General features: G+C 37.5%; 1 protein-coding gene across 1 annotated transcript in view; it reads right to left on the bottom strand.

The window, feature by feature from the left end:
- Positions 1-14843, bottom strand: part of LOC108665796 — a 38183-nt gene extending 23340 nt beyond the window's left edge. The window contains exons 1-3 of the mRNA XM_018152599.2: positions 14269-14843; positions 13610-13887; positions 12262-12410 (exon numbers count right to left, since the gene is read on the bottom strand). Of these exons, the coding sequence (XP_018008088.1) occupies positions 12262-12410; positions 13610-13887; positions 14269-14562 (721 nt within the window). The 5' untranslated portion in view covers positions 14563-14843. The remainder of the gene's footprint in view (positions 1-12261; positions 12411-13609; positions 13888-14268) is intronic.
- Between the last annotated feature and the right edge of the window lie 5243 nt (positions 14844-20086).

Below are 20086 nucleotides of genomic sequence, written 5' to 3'. Positions count from 1 at the left end.
TCTAACGACTCAGATTTGTTCATTTTGGTATAGGAACACGATTAAAGACAATTTTTCTCAAATCAAAAAATTTTCAAATGTGCCTCTTAACATTTGATTTATGACCAGAAATTTAGCTCCGACGGTCGATCAGATAACTGTCATTATAATGGTGTTTTAAACGATGCAGCTTCATGCCTGTTGCCATACTCATTTATATTCTATCTATGACATAGTGACGCATATGATAATACCAAAAATATGTTCATAAATTTCTTTTTCATAACTGTTCACTAGTGTAAATATTTTAACATCCAACCACTGAAACACTGAAACAGCTCACCAGAAGGTGCGAAGTTTTTTCTCTCATTTTTATCTGTTTAGTTATGCGTATTGGAGAGGCAATACATTGCTATATTCATATATTAGATAAGTTCAATATGAAATTAGTGTTCAGAAGTAAAGAATTATATATCTAGAATATCAGTCAATAACATTAAATTTTTAGTGCATATTTCTGATGCAAGCGATGTCACCTAGACTTATGAAATGCAGAAGTGAAGAAGAGAATGAAGTTTGAATTCATGAAGAGTTTGAATTCATGCAAGCAGAAGAATCAGCTTTCATAAAAAATACCTCATGATAATGCGTACAAGAATGCTACGGTACTTGTAAGAAATGCAGATGACATTGAATCTCTTCTCGCTCAACGTAAAGAGAGACTCTACCAATATGGCTCGATTATTTTCTAGGTGAAGTCCTAGCACTGGCTGCAAAGGAAGGAAAGCGAGCACGAAAAATAACTGGAAAACTTTTAACAGTCAAGTATCCTAACACTGGCCTATAAAAATAAGACTCCAGAGAGGAGTAACGAAATGGCATCGCAGCACATATGAACAACGTAAACAAGTTGAGGTGATACTCTAGCGGTGATAACAGCAAGCACTCTGGACAGATCCAGTGTAAAAGAGCCCTCGTCGATCAACATGTTTACCATGAAGCTTGCAGCAGCCCTGGATCGTGCCTAGATTTCGCATTGGAATGATGCAATGACATTGTTACTGACATTTACGTCAATTGTTACTTGATCAAGTGTCAAGGAAAGCCTGCGGTTAATATTCACTATTTGCTTCATCCATCAAGCACAAATTTGAGGTGACGGTGCTTCTGGTGATCAAATGGTATGGTAGCTGCTGGAAAACTCGACATTGATAGAATGCCCATACTTTTTCCTGGGATGGGATGAAAAAGTTCTTGCTGAACCACAGCATAAATGAGGAATAAGTGAGAATACCGCCTCTACTGTGGTTGCCAGTCTGTTGAAATGGCACGTTGCAGAATCCACACATGCAATGTATTTTTATAATACTACAACAAACACTGGATACTAAACCACAGCCTGTGTCCTCGTCTCACAAAAATTAGGGCAAGATTTTCTTCAGTTTGTCTGTTGTTATGTATTATCTTATATTGATACTCAATTTGGGTGCTAAAGAACACGTTGAGTGTGATTTCGGGGTATGTTGTTCCAGAGGTCAATGTTACCCCAAGCGCCAGGAGTAACATTGCCAAGAAAACTTGTTAGCATTTGACTCCAGATCATGAAGTAACAGGAAAAATTAGACCATTCAGAGACGAAATATGGGCAATGTAACTTCATGATCATGTTCACGCCTAATTTCACATTGCATGCCCATGCGCGAGAAAATTATTGCATATTGATTGAACTCAGCATTTTTTTCGTTGGGGGAGCTCCGCATTGTGTTATACGATTTATATAATTCATGGCACCAGCTCCAATGCACCATTCTAGACGGATAAGAAAGATGCGTTACTAATGCAAGATGCCTCGAAGTACTGCTTCTGATTTTTAAAATTATCCGATTACCACATGTGATAAATTTTCTGGGGACTTAATATATATCGCTCTGTTTGCTACGGGAGTTACTGTAACCATGAAACGTTTGAAGCTTGAGGCGTTGCAGCAGGCGGGCCCTCGATCAGAGCGTCCGAGGCCTGAGCTCCTCCAGCTGCTATTTGATGAACGATGCCTGCAGTCATGTATCTCTATACTCAATCAAGTCCCTAAATAGAATTTATTGTGTTGCAAAGCCAGCAGATCATATTATTGTTTTCTATTAAGACAACACCAGTCTGTGTATATCGGCACATTAGGCAAAAATATTTACTACAATTTTACATTTCCGTCAAACTTGAGTAACTGAGACGCTTCTTTAAATATTATCCTATTGGCATTATATTTTTTTGGGGTGGTCTGCAGACTAGTCTGCACTAATGTAGAGGCTGAGACCTCGACTTTTAGAAAAAAATGTCCCATTATATTAAAGACCACCCTACTGTCGCAGTTACTTATTGTTTCCTTGAGAATAGTAAACAATATATTGAGTGTAAAAATAACAGTTTCTTGAAAGACGAATATAGATCACCCATCCCAAATTCTACTAGCCGTGGTATCAGGACCACAGTTAACCATCATTACACTGCATGAATTATTTACGCACTTCAAAGCCTTCACAATCTTATTGTTCTAACGAAAGAACTGTGGTATTGAGAAGGTTATTGCATCATCACTGCTCTGGTGCTCCTGAAATTGGGTTCTGAACTACGTCTTTTTTCCCTTCACTGATAACAATGCAATGTGTGTGTCATGCATGAAGTGGACACGGCAGACTTCGATGTGTCATCAACAATAACCATTCAAGTGAACTGGAAATGCAATTAATTATCAGACGAATACTGCGGTACGAACAACTTACGAGGAGGTGCGGACATTAAAGGCAAAATTAATATAGGAAATAGTCAAAATACCAGTTCAAACTTCTGGCTGTTGATGAACAATTTTAGTAGAGGCATTATTTTAGAATCTTAAATAAGGATCTCCTAATTACTGTATGCAGCTGAAAATTTTGAATTATCATGTTCATGAGCAACTACTGAAAAATTTCTCATTTAGAAGTAGGCTAGGTCTACTTGGATCCAAATTTGTGTCGATATTTATTGCCCTTGAATATTTACTATTTCATCTTTGAATATTTCTACTTAAATATTAAGGACTTATACAGTTATACATGATTGTATAGCCATTCTATTTGATGTATAGTTTACGTTTGTTAATTTGTAAGTTAATTTGTTTTCAGAAACCGTTTGCGGAATGGTAAATAAGAGTCAACCGTTGAAGCATTTGACATCATGCGACGCGTAAATTCTACAGTGATAGAAAGATTGAATGCAAAATTCCTCCAATATATGTATGCAACTGTAGAGGTCGTATTTCCTGTACTTTGGTGTTATGAGAAATTTGTTTCGTATTTCTTTGTGGTAGCCAAGAAACAATACCTGCTTAAGTAGTAGTAGTAGTAATACCTTAATTATGAAATTGGACTTAGTGTTTGCAGAGTAGGAAAGTCTGTTGGGTTTGGTTGCGATTAAACTAATTATGCTGAGGATCATCACTAATTACTGTGCACGGATTATCTATAGCAGTTGATTACTGTGTGCCGGCAAGCAGTAGCTTGACCTGTAGCATCCTATATACAGCATCCCTAATTACTGTGCACGGATTATCTATAGCAGTTGATTACTGTCTACCAGCAAACAGTAGCTTGACCTGTAGCATCTTATACAGAGCAGCCGTCTGGTGGCAGCCTCATGACAACTGCATGCAAAGCTTGGTCCGCCTCCTATACCAAAAACCGGTCTAAGCAGCAATCGACTAGGCAGGATAAAATTACAAAAGCGATGCATTCCGGGAAGAAAAAGCTAATTTGTTCAAGCCAGTGTGTTCGAAAGTTCGTTCATAACTCTTCATTTTATTCTCGTATGTGAGTGAATGCTTGGTGATTATTTCATGGTGAACAGCTTAGAGATGAATGTTTTTTTCCGTTTATTCATTCGGAATTCCGCTCGGAAAAAATGCCTATGAAAATAACAGAGTTGAACGAAAAATATCATCATAATTTTTTCCTTTTAATTTTGCGCCCTAATTACTTGTTTAGCATTTTTTCGCAATATGCAAGTTATCTTTTATTACATCGCAAAAAAAATCATGAGAACTGTACCCGAGGGCTCACTTTTAATTTACTACCTAATTTTCTTTGTGAACCTTTCCATGGAACGCAGCTGAAGAAACCAGTTCCTAAAGGCCTAGAGCACAGGCACCAAACTCTAGCTTCAAGCCAAGCAGCATATGACCAAGGAAACAGCGACATTTTGCACCTGCATGTGTGAGTCATCTTGACCCATTTTTGGATCCGCAAAAGGAGGTATCAATGCGACGTCCACTCTTTGCTATATCTTTAGATATGCATAATGCATGTGTGGCACTATTTGCACATAATGACTCATTCTGAGCACTGCGTGTCTCTGTGTACATGAAACTGATCTCTGTGTACTCAACTGATCATACAAAATCGGTATGTGAATGAGTGTAATCTCTGAAGCTGAATTTGTCGTGACCATGCATGTCAACATAGGAGTACAGCGACTTTTCTTGTGTTCTTTGTGTCTAAAAGGCTTAAAAATCACAATTCATTTACAAGGATGTTAATACATTTAATAACTCTTCGAAATAGTGCGATGTTGCAAATGAGAGGTTTGTTTTCGATATGAATTAATAGCTCTGTGCTTGAATAATTTTTTCTATTTCAAATATACTACCAAGCAATAAATATGTGATAAACATTGTGATTCCAAGCAACCTGGTTTCCAGCTTTGCACTACTGCTCGCTTTTTCTTGAATTCAAGTCGCTATGCGGAGCAACGAAGCGAGCGCAGCCGGCAGATCAGATAGCGCGCAGCAGACACTGCTACTGAGCTGCGAAGCGGAACACAGGCTAGCCTGTTGAACAACTCCAAGCTCGCATACAGAGACATGAGTGAAGCTTGTCCAATGCGTGATACACTTTTATAATAGAATAGAATAGAATAGAATAGAATAGAATAGAATAGAATAGAACTGTCGGTACTGAAGAAATAGGCCCATGGCCTGTTGCCGATTCCTGAATTTTTCGTGACTTGATTCACAAGGGATCCGGCCTTTGGAACCCTTTTTGAACTTTTTGAACTTGTACACTTTTTGAACTTGTGTGAGTCACACTGACTCAGTTTAGTCCGGCATAAGGGCGTATCTATGTTACTTGCTATAATTCTGTTAATTAATATTTGGACTAAATTACCTGACCCTTTTTCCGAGTGTGTTCGCCGCTATTTCAATGGCGTTGTATACACTATGCCCATGATTCAAATTTCAGTTTCAAATATTTTCATTTGTCTGTAATTTGAAATTTCAGACCAATTAAATGAAAGTTAAAATTTTAGCACTAATTTCAATAGATGTTGATAGAAAGTTTTGTGGGATGGTGTATCATTGTAGCAACCGGATTTCAAGCCATTCTCGGTATTATTTCAGAAATGTGAAACATTCATTTCTTCTAAAGTTATTTGGATTATTTGTGCAATTAATATATTTTTCATTTGTAACAGATGCAGAAAAAAACACTTAATTTAAAACGACTGCTATCGGAAAATCTTTAAATTTAAAATCTGTATAAACTTACTAGAAAGCAAACAAAGATGTGAAAAGTTTTTCACTTTTTCATTGGAAAGCCGTATTTTGAAAAAGTCACTTGTTAGCAGTTAAATAATTAATCAAAATGTTGATTAATAAACTAATTAATTAATTAATTAATATGACCGATTAAAAAACCGGAGTTTTGAGAATTTCTGTAATAATTTTCAAACCAAGAACAAACCGAGGACAAACCTTAAAGAAAAGTAAACCTTACTTAAAAAAAGAGCAGCTCACACCAAAATTGATATTGACACTCCCGTTTAGAAATTCAAATGAATTTCAACTATTTTGTACTGGACAAAATTTAAATAAGTTCAAGGATAATATATAATTTATTTATGCCAGATGATTTGCGCTCTAACAATTACATTTTAATTACAGAAACGCACCCTAATACATTTCCAGCAATAAAATGGAATCCAAGTTAGAAGCTCCAACTCAAAAACATGCAATGGATTAAAAAAGTCAATTGAGTGCCAGCACCTCGGTAAGATATTACTTCGAATTCATTGAGAACAAGCCTGAGTAGGTATAATCGAGGATCTTTCTTAGTATGTTCCAATTCTTACAGTAATAGGAAGGTTTGTGCGTATTAGCGCAGTACATGCAAGATTTAGCAAGATTTAGCAATATTTAGCCAGATTTAGCATGATCTAGCAAGATTTAGTAAAATTTAGCAGGATTTAGCAAGATTTAGCAAGATTCAACATGATTTAGCAAGATTTAGCAAGATTGCAGCGTAACTTTGTGCCGTAGGTTCATGCATAAACTAAATTGCTTGTAAATGAAAGTCCCTGAAGCCTTGAAGGTGCTGACGTGATCATTGTTGCCTTCCAGAGACAAGGCCATGGAATTCTTTCTTCTACAGAGAGAATAATGACGAGTCTTAACAAAGACTTGACAATCGCTGAAAGCAATGTACCGAGTACATTGACTTGGTCCAACTCTATACTATTGTTATTCAGACATCATTGATCAGGTTCGCGAAATACAGAGTAAAGTTAGGTATAAATTTTGCTGTTAAAAGACACAATTAACGTGGTTGTATCTCAATTGCTCCCTTCCATTTTAAAGGTACGGAGTTGTAATCATATTATCCGTTTATGCGACGTTTTTCGGTGCATTCAATGCTAAATTTCCTCATGAGCGTTGAAACTAAAGTAGTTTTCTCATCATAGTTGTATATAAAATAAATTTTTAATTTTTCAAAAGCGCAAATTACCACCTATATCTGCCAAATTTGTACAACTAGTAAACAAATCAATTGTTTTTTAATAAACTAATAAGTTCGGTCATGGCGCAATAATATTCTAACTAAATCTCCCGAGCATTAAAAGTATTCGCTGAACTGAGAACGAGTCTCTTGATCACTAGGTGGATCTGTCTCACTTTTCCGTGATTCGCTTAGCTTGACGCGACTCCGATCCCAATGACTGCTTCCGTTCGGAAGAGAAACGTCGGCAATCATGCGATGCGCGTGCGTCGAAAAGAGAAGCTCTGCGCGCGATCTCGTTGATTGTAACGCGAATAGCGAGATGAACTGCCTATCACTTGTACTGTCTGCGTCGCATACACGGAAATAAGCTTCTTTGTAGCCTGGATACCTTGTAGGAATTGTCTGGGCACGCTTATTCTACTCGTGAGAATAAAACGAACGGGATATGCACTTGACTCTATATAGCCTGGCCAGCGATGGTATGTAAATACGAGATCGTATTTACAATATAAAACACGAGGTAAAAATTACGTTAAAATTAATTCAGGTTAGATCGTAGACATAAAAATGGCTCGTTTTGCGAAACACTAAATAGTAATCTAGTTGAGTTAAGTAAGTTTTTCTTCAGTTCCTTTAGCCTCCGCACTGATAATAATAACGTAGGTTGTACTACGATGTTGGCAACGGAGACAGACTGTTTGGACTCAATTAAATTCATATGAATCATACATCACTCCTCATATTGAATGTAATAACGCTGAAATTTATAAAATAAAATAAAACTTGAGGTGTTCAGAAGTTCAAATGCCATTGTTCGTACAGCTTTTACATTATTACCCAACGGGGAGAATTTTCACAACACTTCTATTAGAATAATTAAATTTTTAGTTATGTGTCCTCCATTACAACCATAAGCGTAAGAACAGATGTTGCGGAACGTGTGGGGAAACTGAGAGTATATCGAGAGTTGACTTTCTCAACAGATTCACGCTTAGAGTTTGTGCTATCACAGTCAGGTAATTATTTCGTTTAGTTACTTGTGAGCGTACGATTTCCAAAATTCGGGTATTTTTGTGACGCATCAGGCACTGTTTTTTAGCTCTATGGATTTTTATGTACTCATTTTCTTTGATTTCTCTGATAATTTTATCGATACTGATAAATTAAAGGGCCAACGGAACAGTCACTATTGTTTTGCATGGTAAGAGTCATTGCTATTTATTTTCTTATATTCAAATCAAGTAAGTCCAGTTGTTTTCACTTAGTGAATGAATTTTATCTGAATTGCACGATCTGGTTTCAGGTATGCAGCTCTCAATTGCTCAAAATGGCCTGATTAATCCCAAGCGAGTTCAGTGTTGATCCGGCATTCTTTCTCATGAAAAATATAACACGGATTTTTTCTAGATTAGAATAATCAAGAAATTTTAAATAATTTTAAAGAAATATGGCGGAAAAATATTCACCAACATCCACAACAAAATTTTCTTTTTGGCGTCAAAGCATGTTTTCAATTTCACCAGTTATTTTTTTAATTATCGAAATTTATAATGAAATAAATTTCTGTACAATGGAACGTTTTATATTATTCACTTTTTAATTTGTTATTCGCATCATTTGATAATTACAGTTTCAACTTATGCTTCTTCACTGGACGACAGGAAAGCTACAGATCATTCTTTTTAGAAAGTTGTTCTCCCTTCAACCTTTTTCCATAACTTGAAACAAAATACCTACATTTCTCAAGCATATGTTGAATTTATGCAGCCGATCAAAAATCGCGAATCAAAAATATTCGCGAGTATTCACTTGCGACTAATTGAAAAAAAAATTAGATCAGTACTCTCTGCAGTGAGGGACAGAGCGCATTTTCTCGTCTGTATGTGACGTGAAATCGCGGACGGACAGACATGACGAGCACAACAGCACCTTTTTTTCATAAATGAGAAAATGCGCTAAAAATGTTCTTCTTAAATATTTAAATGATACATCACAAAGAGGTTGCCGCAAAATAAGCCACTTGAGTGTTACACGAGGTGGCAGATTGCGTGCCACTACAGCGTTACTTTATGACAGTGCAAGTTTAAACATTACTTCCGAGCTCTGGCTAAGCTTAGCGGAGTATCTATTGATACTTCGTTAAAATATTCTTTGTGCATAACTACGTACTTTGAGAGAAATTTTGGGCATTTTTGAAAAAGTTACGTAAGACATGTTAATTTTTTCACGTTTCATTCAATTCAACGTTCGCAACGTTGACGTCGTACATTCCCAAAGTGCCATTTTATAACTGGTGACACGTAACGCTCATCACTTCCTTCACATGCTGTTCAATTACGCTGCTGTATTTTTTTAAGTGTGCGATGCGCCGCTTTGTAAAAGAACAAAGCCCGTACTGCAGTCAAAGCATTGCTCAGGAAAGCATATATCCTAACTCACCAACATCCGCCGATTGTCAGTGAAGCGCTAACGGCAGGCGAAAGTTGGCACTAAGTCAAAGGTTGCGAACTTCTTTCTTGGTAACGATAGCCCCTTACAAGTAGAAGGAGATTCGCATTGAGGTCACTGAAAAAGCTAATCTTGATCACCGCCGTGAGACGTGAAACGAAAGTTGTTGAACCCGCCTTAGATAATCATGAGTATCTCAGTTCGATGCGACCTGAATTTCACCTTCGTTAATTAAGATTTCCCTGAAATCAGATATAAAATAATAAATTCATTAAGATGCACAAGTTATTTCTGTATTTTTGACATAGTTAGTTCCATGAAACAAGTTAAATTTAATGTTCAGTTGCTGAATTTAGATTTTAAAACTATCACATCTATATAAACAGAGCAAAATTTTGAAATGCGAGTCTTATCACCACAATTCTTCCATTACCTTGCGAAAATCGTTCTTCAAAAATTAATTCCAAATATAGACATTTGCTGAACCTCATCCATAGCACAGCAGTGAAATCTGTGTTTTTACGGTTGCTGAACTTCCTGTTTTAGTACTTCAAGTTCAAATTACATTAACAATCTGAATTAATTTTAACCTCAAATAATTTTTATTAAAGACCTTGACCTGAAATGAGCGTCAGAAGCGAACGAATCTTTCGTTGCATTGTATGGATCTTTTCGTTTCATTGTTGCACGCGACTCGAAAAGTAAGTAGCTTAGGCATATTTCTTTGCGATTGCATGTGTCACTCAGTCAATGCTTGTATTGTTTCTTTGCAGTTTCCGAAAGCTCTACCTTCACCGCCACCCGCAGCTACTAAGATTGCGACATCAGTTCAAAACAAACATGCCAACTTCAGCGCGGTTTCAACCTCACCGTCGAACAATCAAGCGAAACCAGCCCTGCAAAACGGCAAGTCCTCAACCAACGCTTCGGTTCCGACCACAGTCGTGCCCGACAAAAATCCGACCGAAGTAGCCGAAAGTAAACCAGCAACGGCCGTCGCTCAGCTGAAGGCCTCGCACAATCGCCATACAGCCAAGGTGAGACGTGTTCCGGAAATTCTGTTTCAGATTGTTGAAATATTAGCAACTTTTAGTGGAAATTATTTACCACATGACAAGATTTTCTCGAATGTTCTCTGGATCCTGTTTTCTAACATGGTCAACTTAACTTTGAGAAAATGCATTTCCAGTAAATTGAATACTTGTATGTAACTATATAAGTTATCAGTTATTTATTTGCATAGATCACAGGATTCATACACACTACTCATGCTGTAAAGTGTTAAACTCTGCGCATATTGGTTTTTGGTTTGGTTTGGTTCCAACTCTTTTTGTTGGAATGGTGAGTGTGGGAGGCCTTATAAAAAAAAAATAATATTGGTCATTGCCAAAATGCACGAGACTTCCAACCTTCGTAGCGGTTATTCTTTTCTCACTTCTAATGCAGAATATTCACTCAAATGGATCACGACGACAAATTGCAAGCCACTTACGCTCAAGGCTAGACACGCATGTTCACTTGCGTATCAATAGCACACGCACGCGCTAGCGTATCTCGGCAAACGCGGGTGCTGATGTATCAACGGCCAAAGCGACTCGTGTGCTGGCGTATCAATTACACACTAAAACAGGAATAAACAGGATACGCCAATAATAAACACGTGTGTTGGCGTATCAAAGACAAACACGTGTCTTTGATACGTGTTGCATTATTGATACGCAAATCTATGGATTGCGTAAGCGTATTAGCAACATTTGGGTGTGTTGGCGTATCAACGAACCACGCGTAAGCGTATTAGCAACATTTGGGTGTGTTGGCGTATCAACGAACCACGCGTAAGCGTATTAGCAACATTTCGGTGTGTTGGCGTATCAAAAACAAACACTTGTCTTGGCGTACGAACGACACATGCGTGATCATGTCAATGATGAAGACCTGTGCTGAGAATCGTATAAAAATTCTATTCGACAACGTAATATCATTTTTAGGCATAAATATCAGAATAATCCCTCGAAGCTCAACCAAGAATTGAATAAATCTGCAGTTTCATTGACGCCTTTTGAGCGTTCATTCTTTCAACACAACAGTATCAGAAGATAATCGATTTTTCACATTCGTGTAATTGAGTTTGTTCATGAGTTTACAAAACCAATCACACGATGTTTAAACGTCTCGTAAGAAATACGTTAGCTAAGATAGTAAAATACTCGTTAACTCTCAACAAAATAGACGCTGATGTGTTCAATGTTCTATGCTGAGTAGCCAAAAGTGCAGGAATAGATGTTCCTAGGAAATGACGGATTTCCGGTGCAATCGGAGAGTGGGCTAGGCAATGGCCAGAAATCTGGGCTTGCGTACCTGGCAACAAGCGTGCTAGTATTTCCGGACGGACCACAGACGGACCTTCACTGTATTGACGGGGTATTTCCGAATGGACCTTCACTGATGAATAATTTCAAGATTTACCGAAGAATTAAGAGTCGAATAGAAATAAAATGAAGCATCAGATTGTGTTGTATCGTCACTTCAGGTGAACCGTTTCAAAGAACACTTGACTGAGACAGACATATTAGTTTGACGTGCGAAATAAGGCGTTCTACTCTGCGCAAGATAAAATTTCACCTGTACAAAATAATAAACCCGATCCCGTGTTATTTAGAAGCTGGGGATATGAAGGAGATTGATTACCTTGATCAATGAGGCTTCAGAAAAAAATTCTGTTCCGGATCTCGAGCAAACTTGTCTGTATGCTCGTAAAAAGTGAGACGTCAGAAGTGAAATTATTCTATGTAAGTGATGTCTGACAAGCGTTAAGAATATTACAGTGAGAATTAATATTTAATTTAAAAATTTAATTTAATTTAATTTAAAAAATTTGGAAGATAGTTTCAATTACAGCCCGGCTCTACTAGTCCTTAGGTAACATTTTTTGAAGTAATAGGGACTCTAACCCATACCTGGGACTGGCAGTTGATATTGATATATATTGATATACGGTTGATATTATATTAAAATTATTTAGAATTACCTTTGGCCGGGGTAGTAGCAGGCGGTGGTAGAGTCGCTGTCTCAGCCTCCTTCCTGGACGCTGTCAGCAATACCCTGGGCTGTTCGCTTCGAGTTCTAACGCCGGTATCGGTCAAATCGCGGGAGGATGTAGACTTCAAATCCGGACTTCTGAAATATTATTTCTTTGTTATAACAGATATGTATTATTTTCCTTGATTCTTAATTGATAGTTTTGACCTACAGTATAATTCGTAAATGATACAGATATTTGATGCTTTAGTTATCGAATTGCGATGTAATGGACATGAATTACTAACAAATGTTTCACTGATAGATTTTCATATATTTTATAATACCATTAGTGCTATGGATAAAGAAAATGTTTTATTGAAATCACAAATTGATGACGGAGATGTGAAGATCAGTTTGTAATTTAGGACAAGTTCAATTTAGACTATACAATAAACTATCGATGAGCACCGAATCGACACTTCGGCGACTGAAGTGTCGATCCGGTTCGATGAGCTCGGTAAGCTTTAGGCGCAAGTTCAGTACACTATAAATAGGTACTGACCAAATTGATATTCCAGTTGTGCGCATGAGACTTCAAATTCTATTTTATCTATATGACGAACATAATATTAGTGAAAAAAATTGTAGTTTAACATCGAAAATTCGATTTTCTAAAGGAAGAAACGTGAAATTTTCTTTTTTAGGGGTAACTGAATAGTTTTGCTCTGAAGTACCTCGATATTCATTTTCCGCTGTCCATTATACAGAAACCTTCACTGCAACGATATGCGGCATTTAAATTACCCGTAATTAATTTTACACGTCTTAGCTTTCCTCCCTAGCCTTGCCTCTTCTTTCGCCACTATTAAATGATAAAGTATTGCGAGGCAGTTAGACGTTGCAACAGTTTAATACCTAATTTTCTTATGAGGTCGTCAGGCATCAAATCTATGGATTACAATTATAATTCCACTATCAATTTTCGAATAAAGTTCTGAGCCATCAATGAGTACACGGCTCAGTGTTTAAAAACTTGAACTTTTTTCGTCAAAAAAATCGTCGATCATTGCATATTTGCATAGAGATATATAAATTTGCGGTGGCTGAACGATTCACGATTGTGCTCTCGGTCTCAACAACCCAGGCTATTGATTTTTCAAACCTCTTCCCCGTTCCTCTGCAACAAATAATAATTTTTCTTACTGAATCAGAATGTGTTTTTGACATGCATATTTAATTTTAACCAAATGTGATCTTTCCGCACATTTCTGAATGAATTGCTTATCAAAAATACATACATGAGCAATACTCGTATAATTGGTTTCTGATGTCAAAACCAAATAAAACTTACGTACCTCAGGTTGTTAAGCTCCTGTTCATGCAGACTCTTCGGTCTACTCCACACAACGTTGTCATCTTGCCTCTGTTGACCAGTCCTTTGCTGTTGTTGTTGCTCTTCCAGTTCCCTTTGCTCGTGCTCCTGTTTTTTCGCCTCTTGTTTGGCATATGAAGTTGCGACGGGCAAATTCGGCAGCTCCCTGATCCTGGTGGATGTGTAGTACGCGTGAGTCGTGAACTGGCATACGAAGTTCTCTGAAGTGCCGCAGTCGAACAGGAAACAAGAGCCCGCGTTCTGGAAATAAAAGAAAACATTTAATTTTCTGCTCAGCCAGCAAAAAACGTGTCATGCTCGAAGATCAATGTCGATTCTAAATCTTCCCGAACCTTTATTATAATGTTTTACTAAAGAGACGCACTCGAGAGACACATTCACTAAACTATAATAAATTAAATGTCCATTATTATTATTTGAATATTTTATAATTATTCAACCATTTTTAATATAAGCTTGTTGCGGTTTCTTGAGAATAACTTAATTATTCTATAGGGCCATTCATACATACATTGCACAACCGACGTCTAGCCTGATCTACCAGAAAAATTGTCTCCAAAAGATACCGCCAATTTGAATAAAAGACTTGTAATTATCTCAGTTATAAATTGAGAGAATTACCTTTTCTTCGAAGACCGCGACGGTACAGCGAGCAGTTCTACAGCACAGCGCCATGCAGTCTTCTCGGTTTCCTACGTCTGATTCGTTGAGAAATTTTGCGCCGGCCTGCCTTGAGTCTTGGGCTCTGATGATGGTATTCTCACTCACTTCAAATCGCTGGAAACACGCGTGGTTCGAGTCCAGTAGTGGCACTGGACGTTTACGGTCGTGCGTGTAGATATCACTAGACGACGCCATGCTTAATTTACTAACCAGAAAAAGGAACAGCAGAAATGATCTGCTTGCAGCCATCATTGGGTCACACCGAGGGAGGTTATGCGATTGTGATGCTCGATATTTCTATTTTCGTTCAGTCAGAGAAAATTTTGTTATCAATTGTTGTTTTCATGCAGTTTTCAGCGATGCTTCGATCTCTACATTTACGTTCAGTAATCAAAATTAATTCTATGCACTGCAACTTGTACGGCATTAAAGACAAGTTAGAGGATAGGTTTGCATGAACGATTCTTAGCTGGATGTCAAGCTGTAGAACTATTTTAACACCATGCCACTCTGGCGAAAGCGATACTGAAGAAATAACTGACACTACTCTTCGTCCTTATAACCGATAATAAATGCCATGAACGCAGCTTGCAGTGATCGCTCCAGCTGATAGCCTTCCAAGGCTACTGGATTCCATATGCACGCAAACATCATTGCCGACCGATGTTGAATAACCTCCCCGATGTGATCTCTGCTGGTAACCTGTCTGTATTGCTTCTTAAAATAGTCTCATCACACTTTCGACTTGATGTTTTTGCTCCATCAGTCTGAATTGGCATCACTACTGTATTGTGCGACTGAACTATTTGCAAAATTTTGGTCAATGTTGGTTTATCGGAGGTTTCGTTTCCGATTTTCCTACGATCGAAGAAGAGGTTTTACTGCCCGTAGATTTCTCTTCACCAAGTGCTCGTTTTGCAGTTCGTTTGGTAATTTACGGAAGTGCAATAAGTGAAATAAATTGCAATCGCAAGTGCAATTGCAGGATGTTGCTAGATTTTTTGTTAGTTATAACGAGTTTATTAGCTCGACAGACTCCACATTTAATACTGACCCCAGTGTATTCCACATTTATGCATAAATAATCTATGATCCTTTTGTTCAGTTTTGACTTCGAATATATTCACGTGTTTGTCGTACGTCTGTCACGCTACCTGTAGCGCAGGCGCTGTAACAACGCGCCTATCGACCCGCGCGCTCAACGTGTTGACCTCAAGCACTGCATTAGATTTTCACGTGTGCTTTTTGTATGCACTTTTTGTGCATGAAATATTAAAAGGTTGATTTTTTGGTAGTCTGTGTAATCATTAATTTTACTCATTTTCAAGATTATCTCATGCGCTGCGAAAGAGTAACGTTCGATAATTTTTCTTTCCGACTCACTGATGAATGAATTTTGTTTGATATTGATTTAATCATTATTTAAATTAAATTTTTATGTTTTCGACACCATTCTACGAGTACGTGTACTTTATATTTTTTGAACATTTTGAACAATTATTATTTCCTTTCGAAAAATTCAAGCAATAATGGTCGTTCATTAATACTTTCTCGCACAATGCGACTGGGTGGAGCTTCAGTGCATTTATTGATAGTAAGGCCTGAGCGTGATAGTGTGTGTTGGTTTTAACACCTAATTTTACGTAATTAAATGGTTTAAACCATTTAAATGGTTTTTCACCTAATTAAATGGTTCGAACTGCGATTATAGGCTGTCTCATACATATCCCCTGTAGTCAATCTCACTCTACTCTGAAGTTTGGAGATTTACCAATTGACGAAGAACTGCCTGACGTTATAGGAACCGAATAACGATATAACAACGTAACATTTCAGTAAACTTTCGGACTGCATTATTCATAATTTGTCAAATTTTAGTGACTATAATGTTATGCAATTTCATTGCACGTCTATAAATAAAATCGTTGTGAGACTGAAAAACTGTGTTTTTTCGAGTCTTGTTTTCTCCGAGCCCGTAAATATTAACAACATTTTTCATAATTAATTTTTTTTAACTGTCTGATCTACGAAAATTACTTATGCTTGTTATAATTCAGACCTCCTTAAATGAATGAAAATTTTGAAATGTAATTGGTGTATCAGGTTCATGTGATGTATACCGAGCAATGAAACAAAGCATAGGAATTTTCTCGTTGAACACAATCCCTAAAATTTAATTCCGTTTTCCGATTCGTATCCATCTTGCTGGTAATCCAATACATTGTTGGATCGTTCGTCACGTCGAATTTCATTCCCGAAATTCGTGCAAATTTTTAATCCTGCAATAAAAATTTAGAGGCGAGACGCGAAGAATTTATTCGGCGCTGGTATCCTGGCTACCGTGTGCAACCTGGCGCGCCTGTCGACGCCTCGTGAGTCATGAGACTTGCCTGTGAGGTGACGCTCGAGGCGGGGACTTGGGGCTGGGACTTGGGGTTGAGACTTGAGGTTGAGACTTGAGGTTGAGACTTGTGGTGGAGACTTGAGGTTGGGACTTGGGACTTGAGATTGAGCCTTAAGGTTGGGATTTGGGGTTGAGATTTGGGGTTGCAACTTGAGATGGGGACTTGAAATAGGGGCATTCAGTTGGGCCTTGTGGTTGAGACTTGAGGTTGCGATTTTAGGTTGCGACTTGAGATGGGGACTTGACATTTGGGTTTGCAGTTGGGCCTTGTGGTTGACACTTGAGGTTGAGACTTGAGGTTGAGACTTGAGGTTGAGACTTGAGGTTGAGACTTGAGGTTGAGACTTGAGATGGGGACTTGCGGTTGGAGACTGGCTTGGGGGCTTGCGGTTGGATACTTGTACCTAAAACTTGTGGTTGGGAATTAAGCTGTGAACTTGATGGAGAAAATTGTCGTATGGATTTGGGGTAGAACTTGTTGAGTGTGCTTTCGTTAAGGCCGAATGGATTAACAGCCCTCATTTCTTATGCTGAATATTTATTCTATTCACACACAGTTTTCAAATTAAGATAAATCAAACGACGGCCAAATTAAAATCATCAGTTCCGACCGTAATCTTTCGGTAACTTTGTTCCCTTTTTAAAAAAGAGAATTTTTTAAAGAAAACAATTTTGGCGAACACGTATTTGCCAAAAATTCCTTTCATAATCACTGATACATATCCAGTGCAGTCTGCAGGTGAAGAATCACCACCATTAGTAATCGCTTTAGGTTATATTATGACATATTTCTTTCAGGGAACTTTAATTAACTCACGTGAAGTTCACTTAGCTGCTCATTGTAATGTATTGACAATGAGCAGCATTGACATGTAAAATAAAGCCTTGTCGTAGAGCCAGACATGATTACGTCATGTGTGATGGGAAAATTTATTTTAAATGTCTGGCTGTGCGTCACAACGCCTTTCGTAGTCAAGGATTGAAGGATATCGTGATAGCGCTCTATAACTTAACCCTTGTGACATCATCTTGACATCACTTAGGACTAAGGATTAGTGATTACCAGGATTAGGATCAAGACGGATAAACTTTACAAATAGGGTTTGTCTAAGAGGGTTGAGATCCCATAAATGAGGCATCACCTATGTGACTTTGAGCGACTAATTTGGCACTACGAGGCCCTAACCTTAGTGCATAGCACTGTAATTATTATATAGCATTGCACGTAGTGTATAGCACTGCAGCTAATGTATAGCACTGAACTTAGTGTATAGCTCTGCACCTAGTGTATAGCACTGCACTTAGTGTATAGCACTGCACTTAATGTATAGTACTTCACTTAGTGTATAGCACTGCACCTAGTGTATAGCACTGCACTTAGAGCATAGCACTGCACCTAGTGTATAGCACTGCACTAGAAGTAGATTCGTAAGTACTTAGCACTAACGGTGCTTGTACTCGGTAGCTGCCTGAGGCGTGATGAGTTACAGTGAGTAGCGCGACCGAAAAGAAGCGCTGCTGGGGTCAGGCTGGTCTTTCCTTCAGTGTCGTTGTGGACGCCGTATGAAGTGGTGATGTGCAACCGGTTTTCCCGTACCATTGCTTGAGTTGGATTACCGATTCTCATAAATTTTCATCGTGACGGAAGAATAAATGGTAATTTATATTTCTTTATTTAAGTGCGAATTTTGTAACAAAAAGGGTGTATTATTGTAGCTGCTAGCATTTTATCCTATCTTCTAATGATTTTTACTCTCGATTGTGTTATTTGAAACTTAATTTTTATTATAAAACTGATTTCGGATCAGGTGTGTGTGTTGAAGTTATTGAAATACGTTACAAACGAAGCAACTGATCTTTCTTAAACAATCCTACCTGTACTTAAAGTTTTAAATTAACGCACAAACAAACATCGAAATAAACTCATAGCTTTCTTCAATGTCAATGTCAAGCATTTACGTTACTCGAATGTTCTATAAAAGACAACCATCACATTTTCATGAAGTTCAGACGTAGTGATGAAGCCATAGCGACCGGTCGTGTGATCAATCAATGTTGTTATTTCTGGAGATGATTGTGAATAGCCCCAATGATATAGTTCCAAATTATCGCATTTATAAACTAATTTTTTCATTATTAAACAAATTTTCATTATAGATAAAACCGCCAATTCGCATTACTTGTAATTTTGACACGTAGACTCAAATAGTGTGTCTTTCACGTAAATATTTTCTTTGGCCTGGCATGAACGAAGCTGCAATTCTTTGTTAAAAAAACGCTCGTCTCACAGATGCCGAGATTTAACCCCTAAAACGACCGCAGGCAAACCACCGCTGGAGGTTCAAAGACTGAAACCAAAATTAAAGCTTTAACTTTAAAGCAAGTGTGCGACTCGTGATCGGATCAACATTACTTCTCTGTTGTTCTATTGTATCACTTTTTTTTTATTTTCGTCATCGTCGCAGTATTTTTATAGTTGAAGTAATTACGCTGAATGAATACAGTTAAATATTTTTACCGACTTTAGAACTCAATTAGCTTTTGCTGTGAGACGTTTCCATGAACAAGGTCCAGAAATAGGGAAGCATGCATTTGCGTAAATAGAGGGATAAAATAATGTTAAAATTTATTGCACGTTAGATGTACCTCTTCTAATGGTCGATCAAATAATTTGTATTATATTTTCTATATTCGCTTGCTCCGTGAAATAGCCTTAGGTTTAATGCACGGGTGCCAGCTTGAAGGTCGTCTGCGTAGGCTGGGTAGAATTTCAAGGTCATTTTACAAATGATAGTACAATACTTAGTAAAGGTTAATACTTGGTATAGTACAATACTTAGTACAGGACAATACTTAGTATAGTGCATACTTAGTACAGGACAATACTTAGTGCAGGACAATACTTAGTATAGTACGTACAATACTTAATAAAAGTACGATACATGTGGGCATCCTATTTCACCGATACGTGATGTGATTAATTCAACCGCTCAAAATTACAGGAATTGCGAATAAACGAATTACAATCATGAAGTCTTTTAATCGTCTCGTCCTATTCTAAGTAGAGCACGCTACAAGATTAACAAACAAGACGATTTTTAAGATAATTTTTATGAAATAACATTATAATAATATCATACAACGGATTTCTTTGTGAACTACTTAGTATAGTACAATATTTAATAATATCATACAATGGAATTTTTTGTGAACTCCGGTGTGGGATCTTCGTTGAATTTGAGCATCCATAAATGAAAATTTTTATTTTATTTCTATCAATGATTGCTTGTGAATCAACTCACGGAAAGTACAAGAATTGGCAACAGGCCATGGGTGTATTTCTTCAGTGCCGACACTTCTATTATATTATAT

Source organism: Hyalella azteca, unplaced genomic scaffold (genome assembly GCF_000764305.2).
Source record: "Hyalella azteca isolate HAZT.00-mixed unplaced genomic scaffold, Hazt_2.0.2 contig10608, whole genome shotgun sequence".
NCBI classification, from domain to species: domain Eukaryota; kingdom Metazoa; phylum Arthropoda; class Malacostraca; order Amphipoda; family Hyalellidae; genus Hyalella; species Hyalella azteca.
The sequence above is the reverse complement of the archived record's forward strand: the minus strand, read 5'-3'. Positions and strand labels throughout refer to the sequence as shown.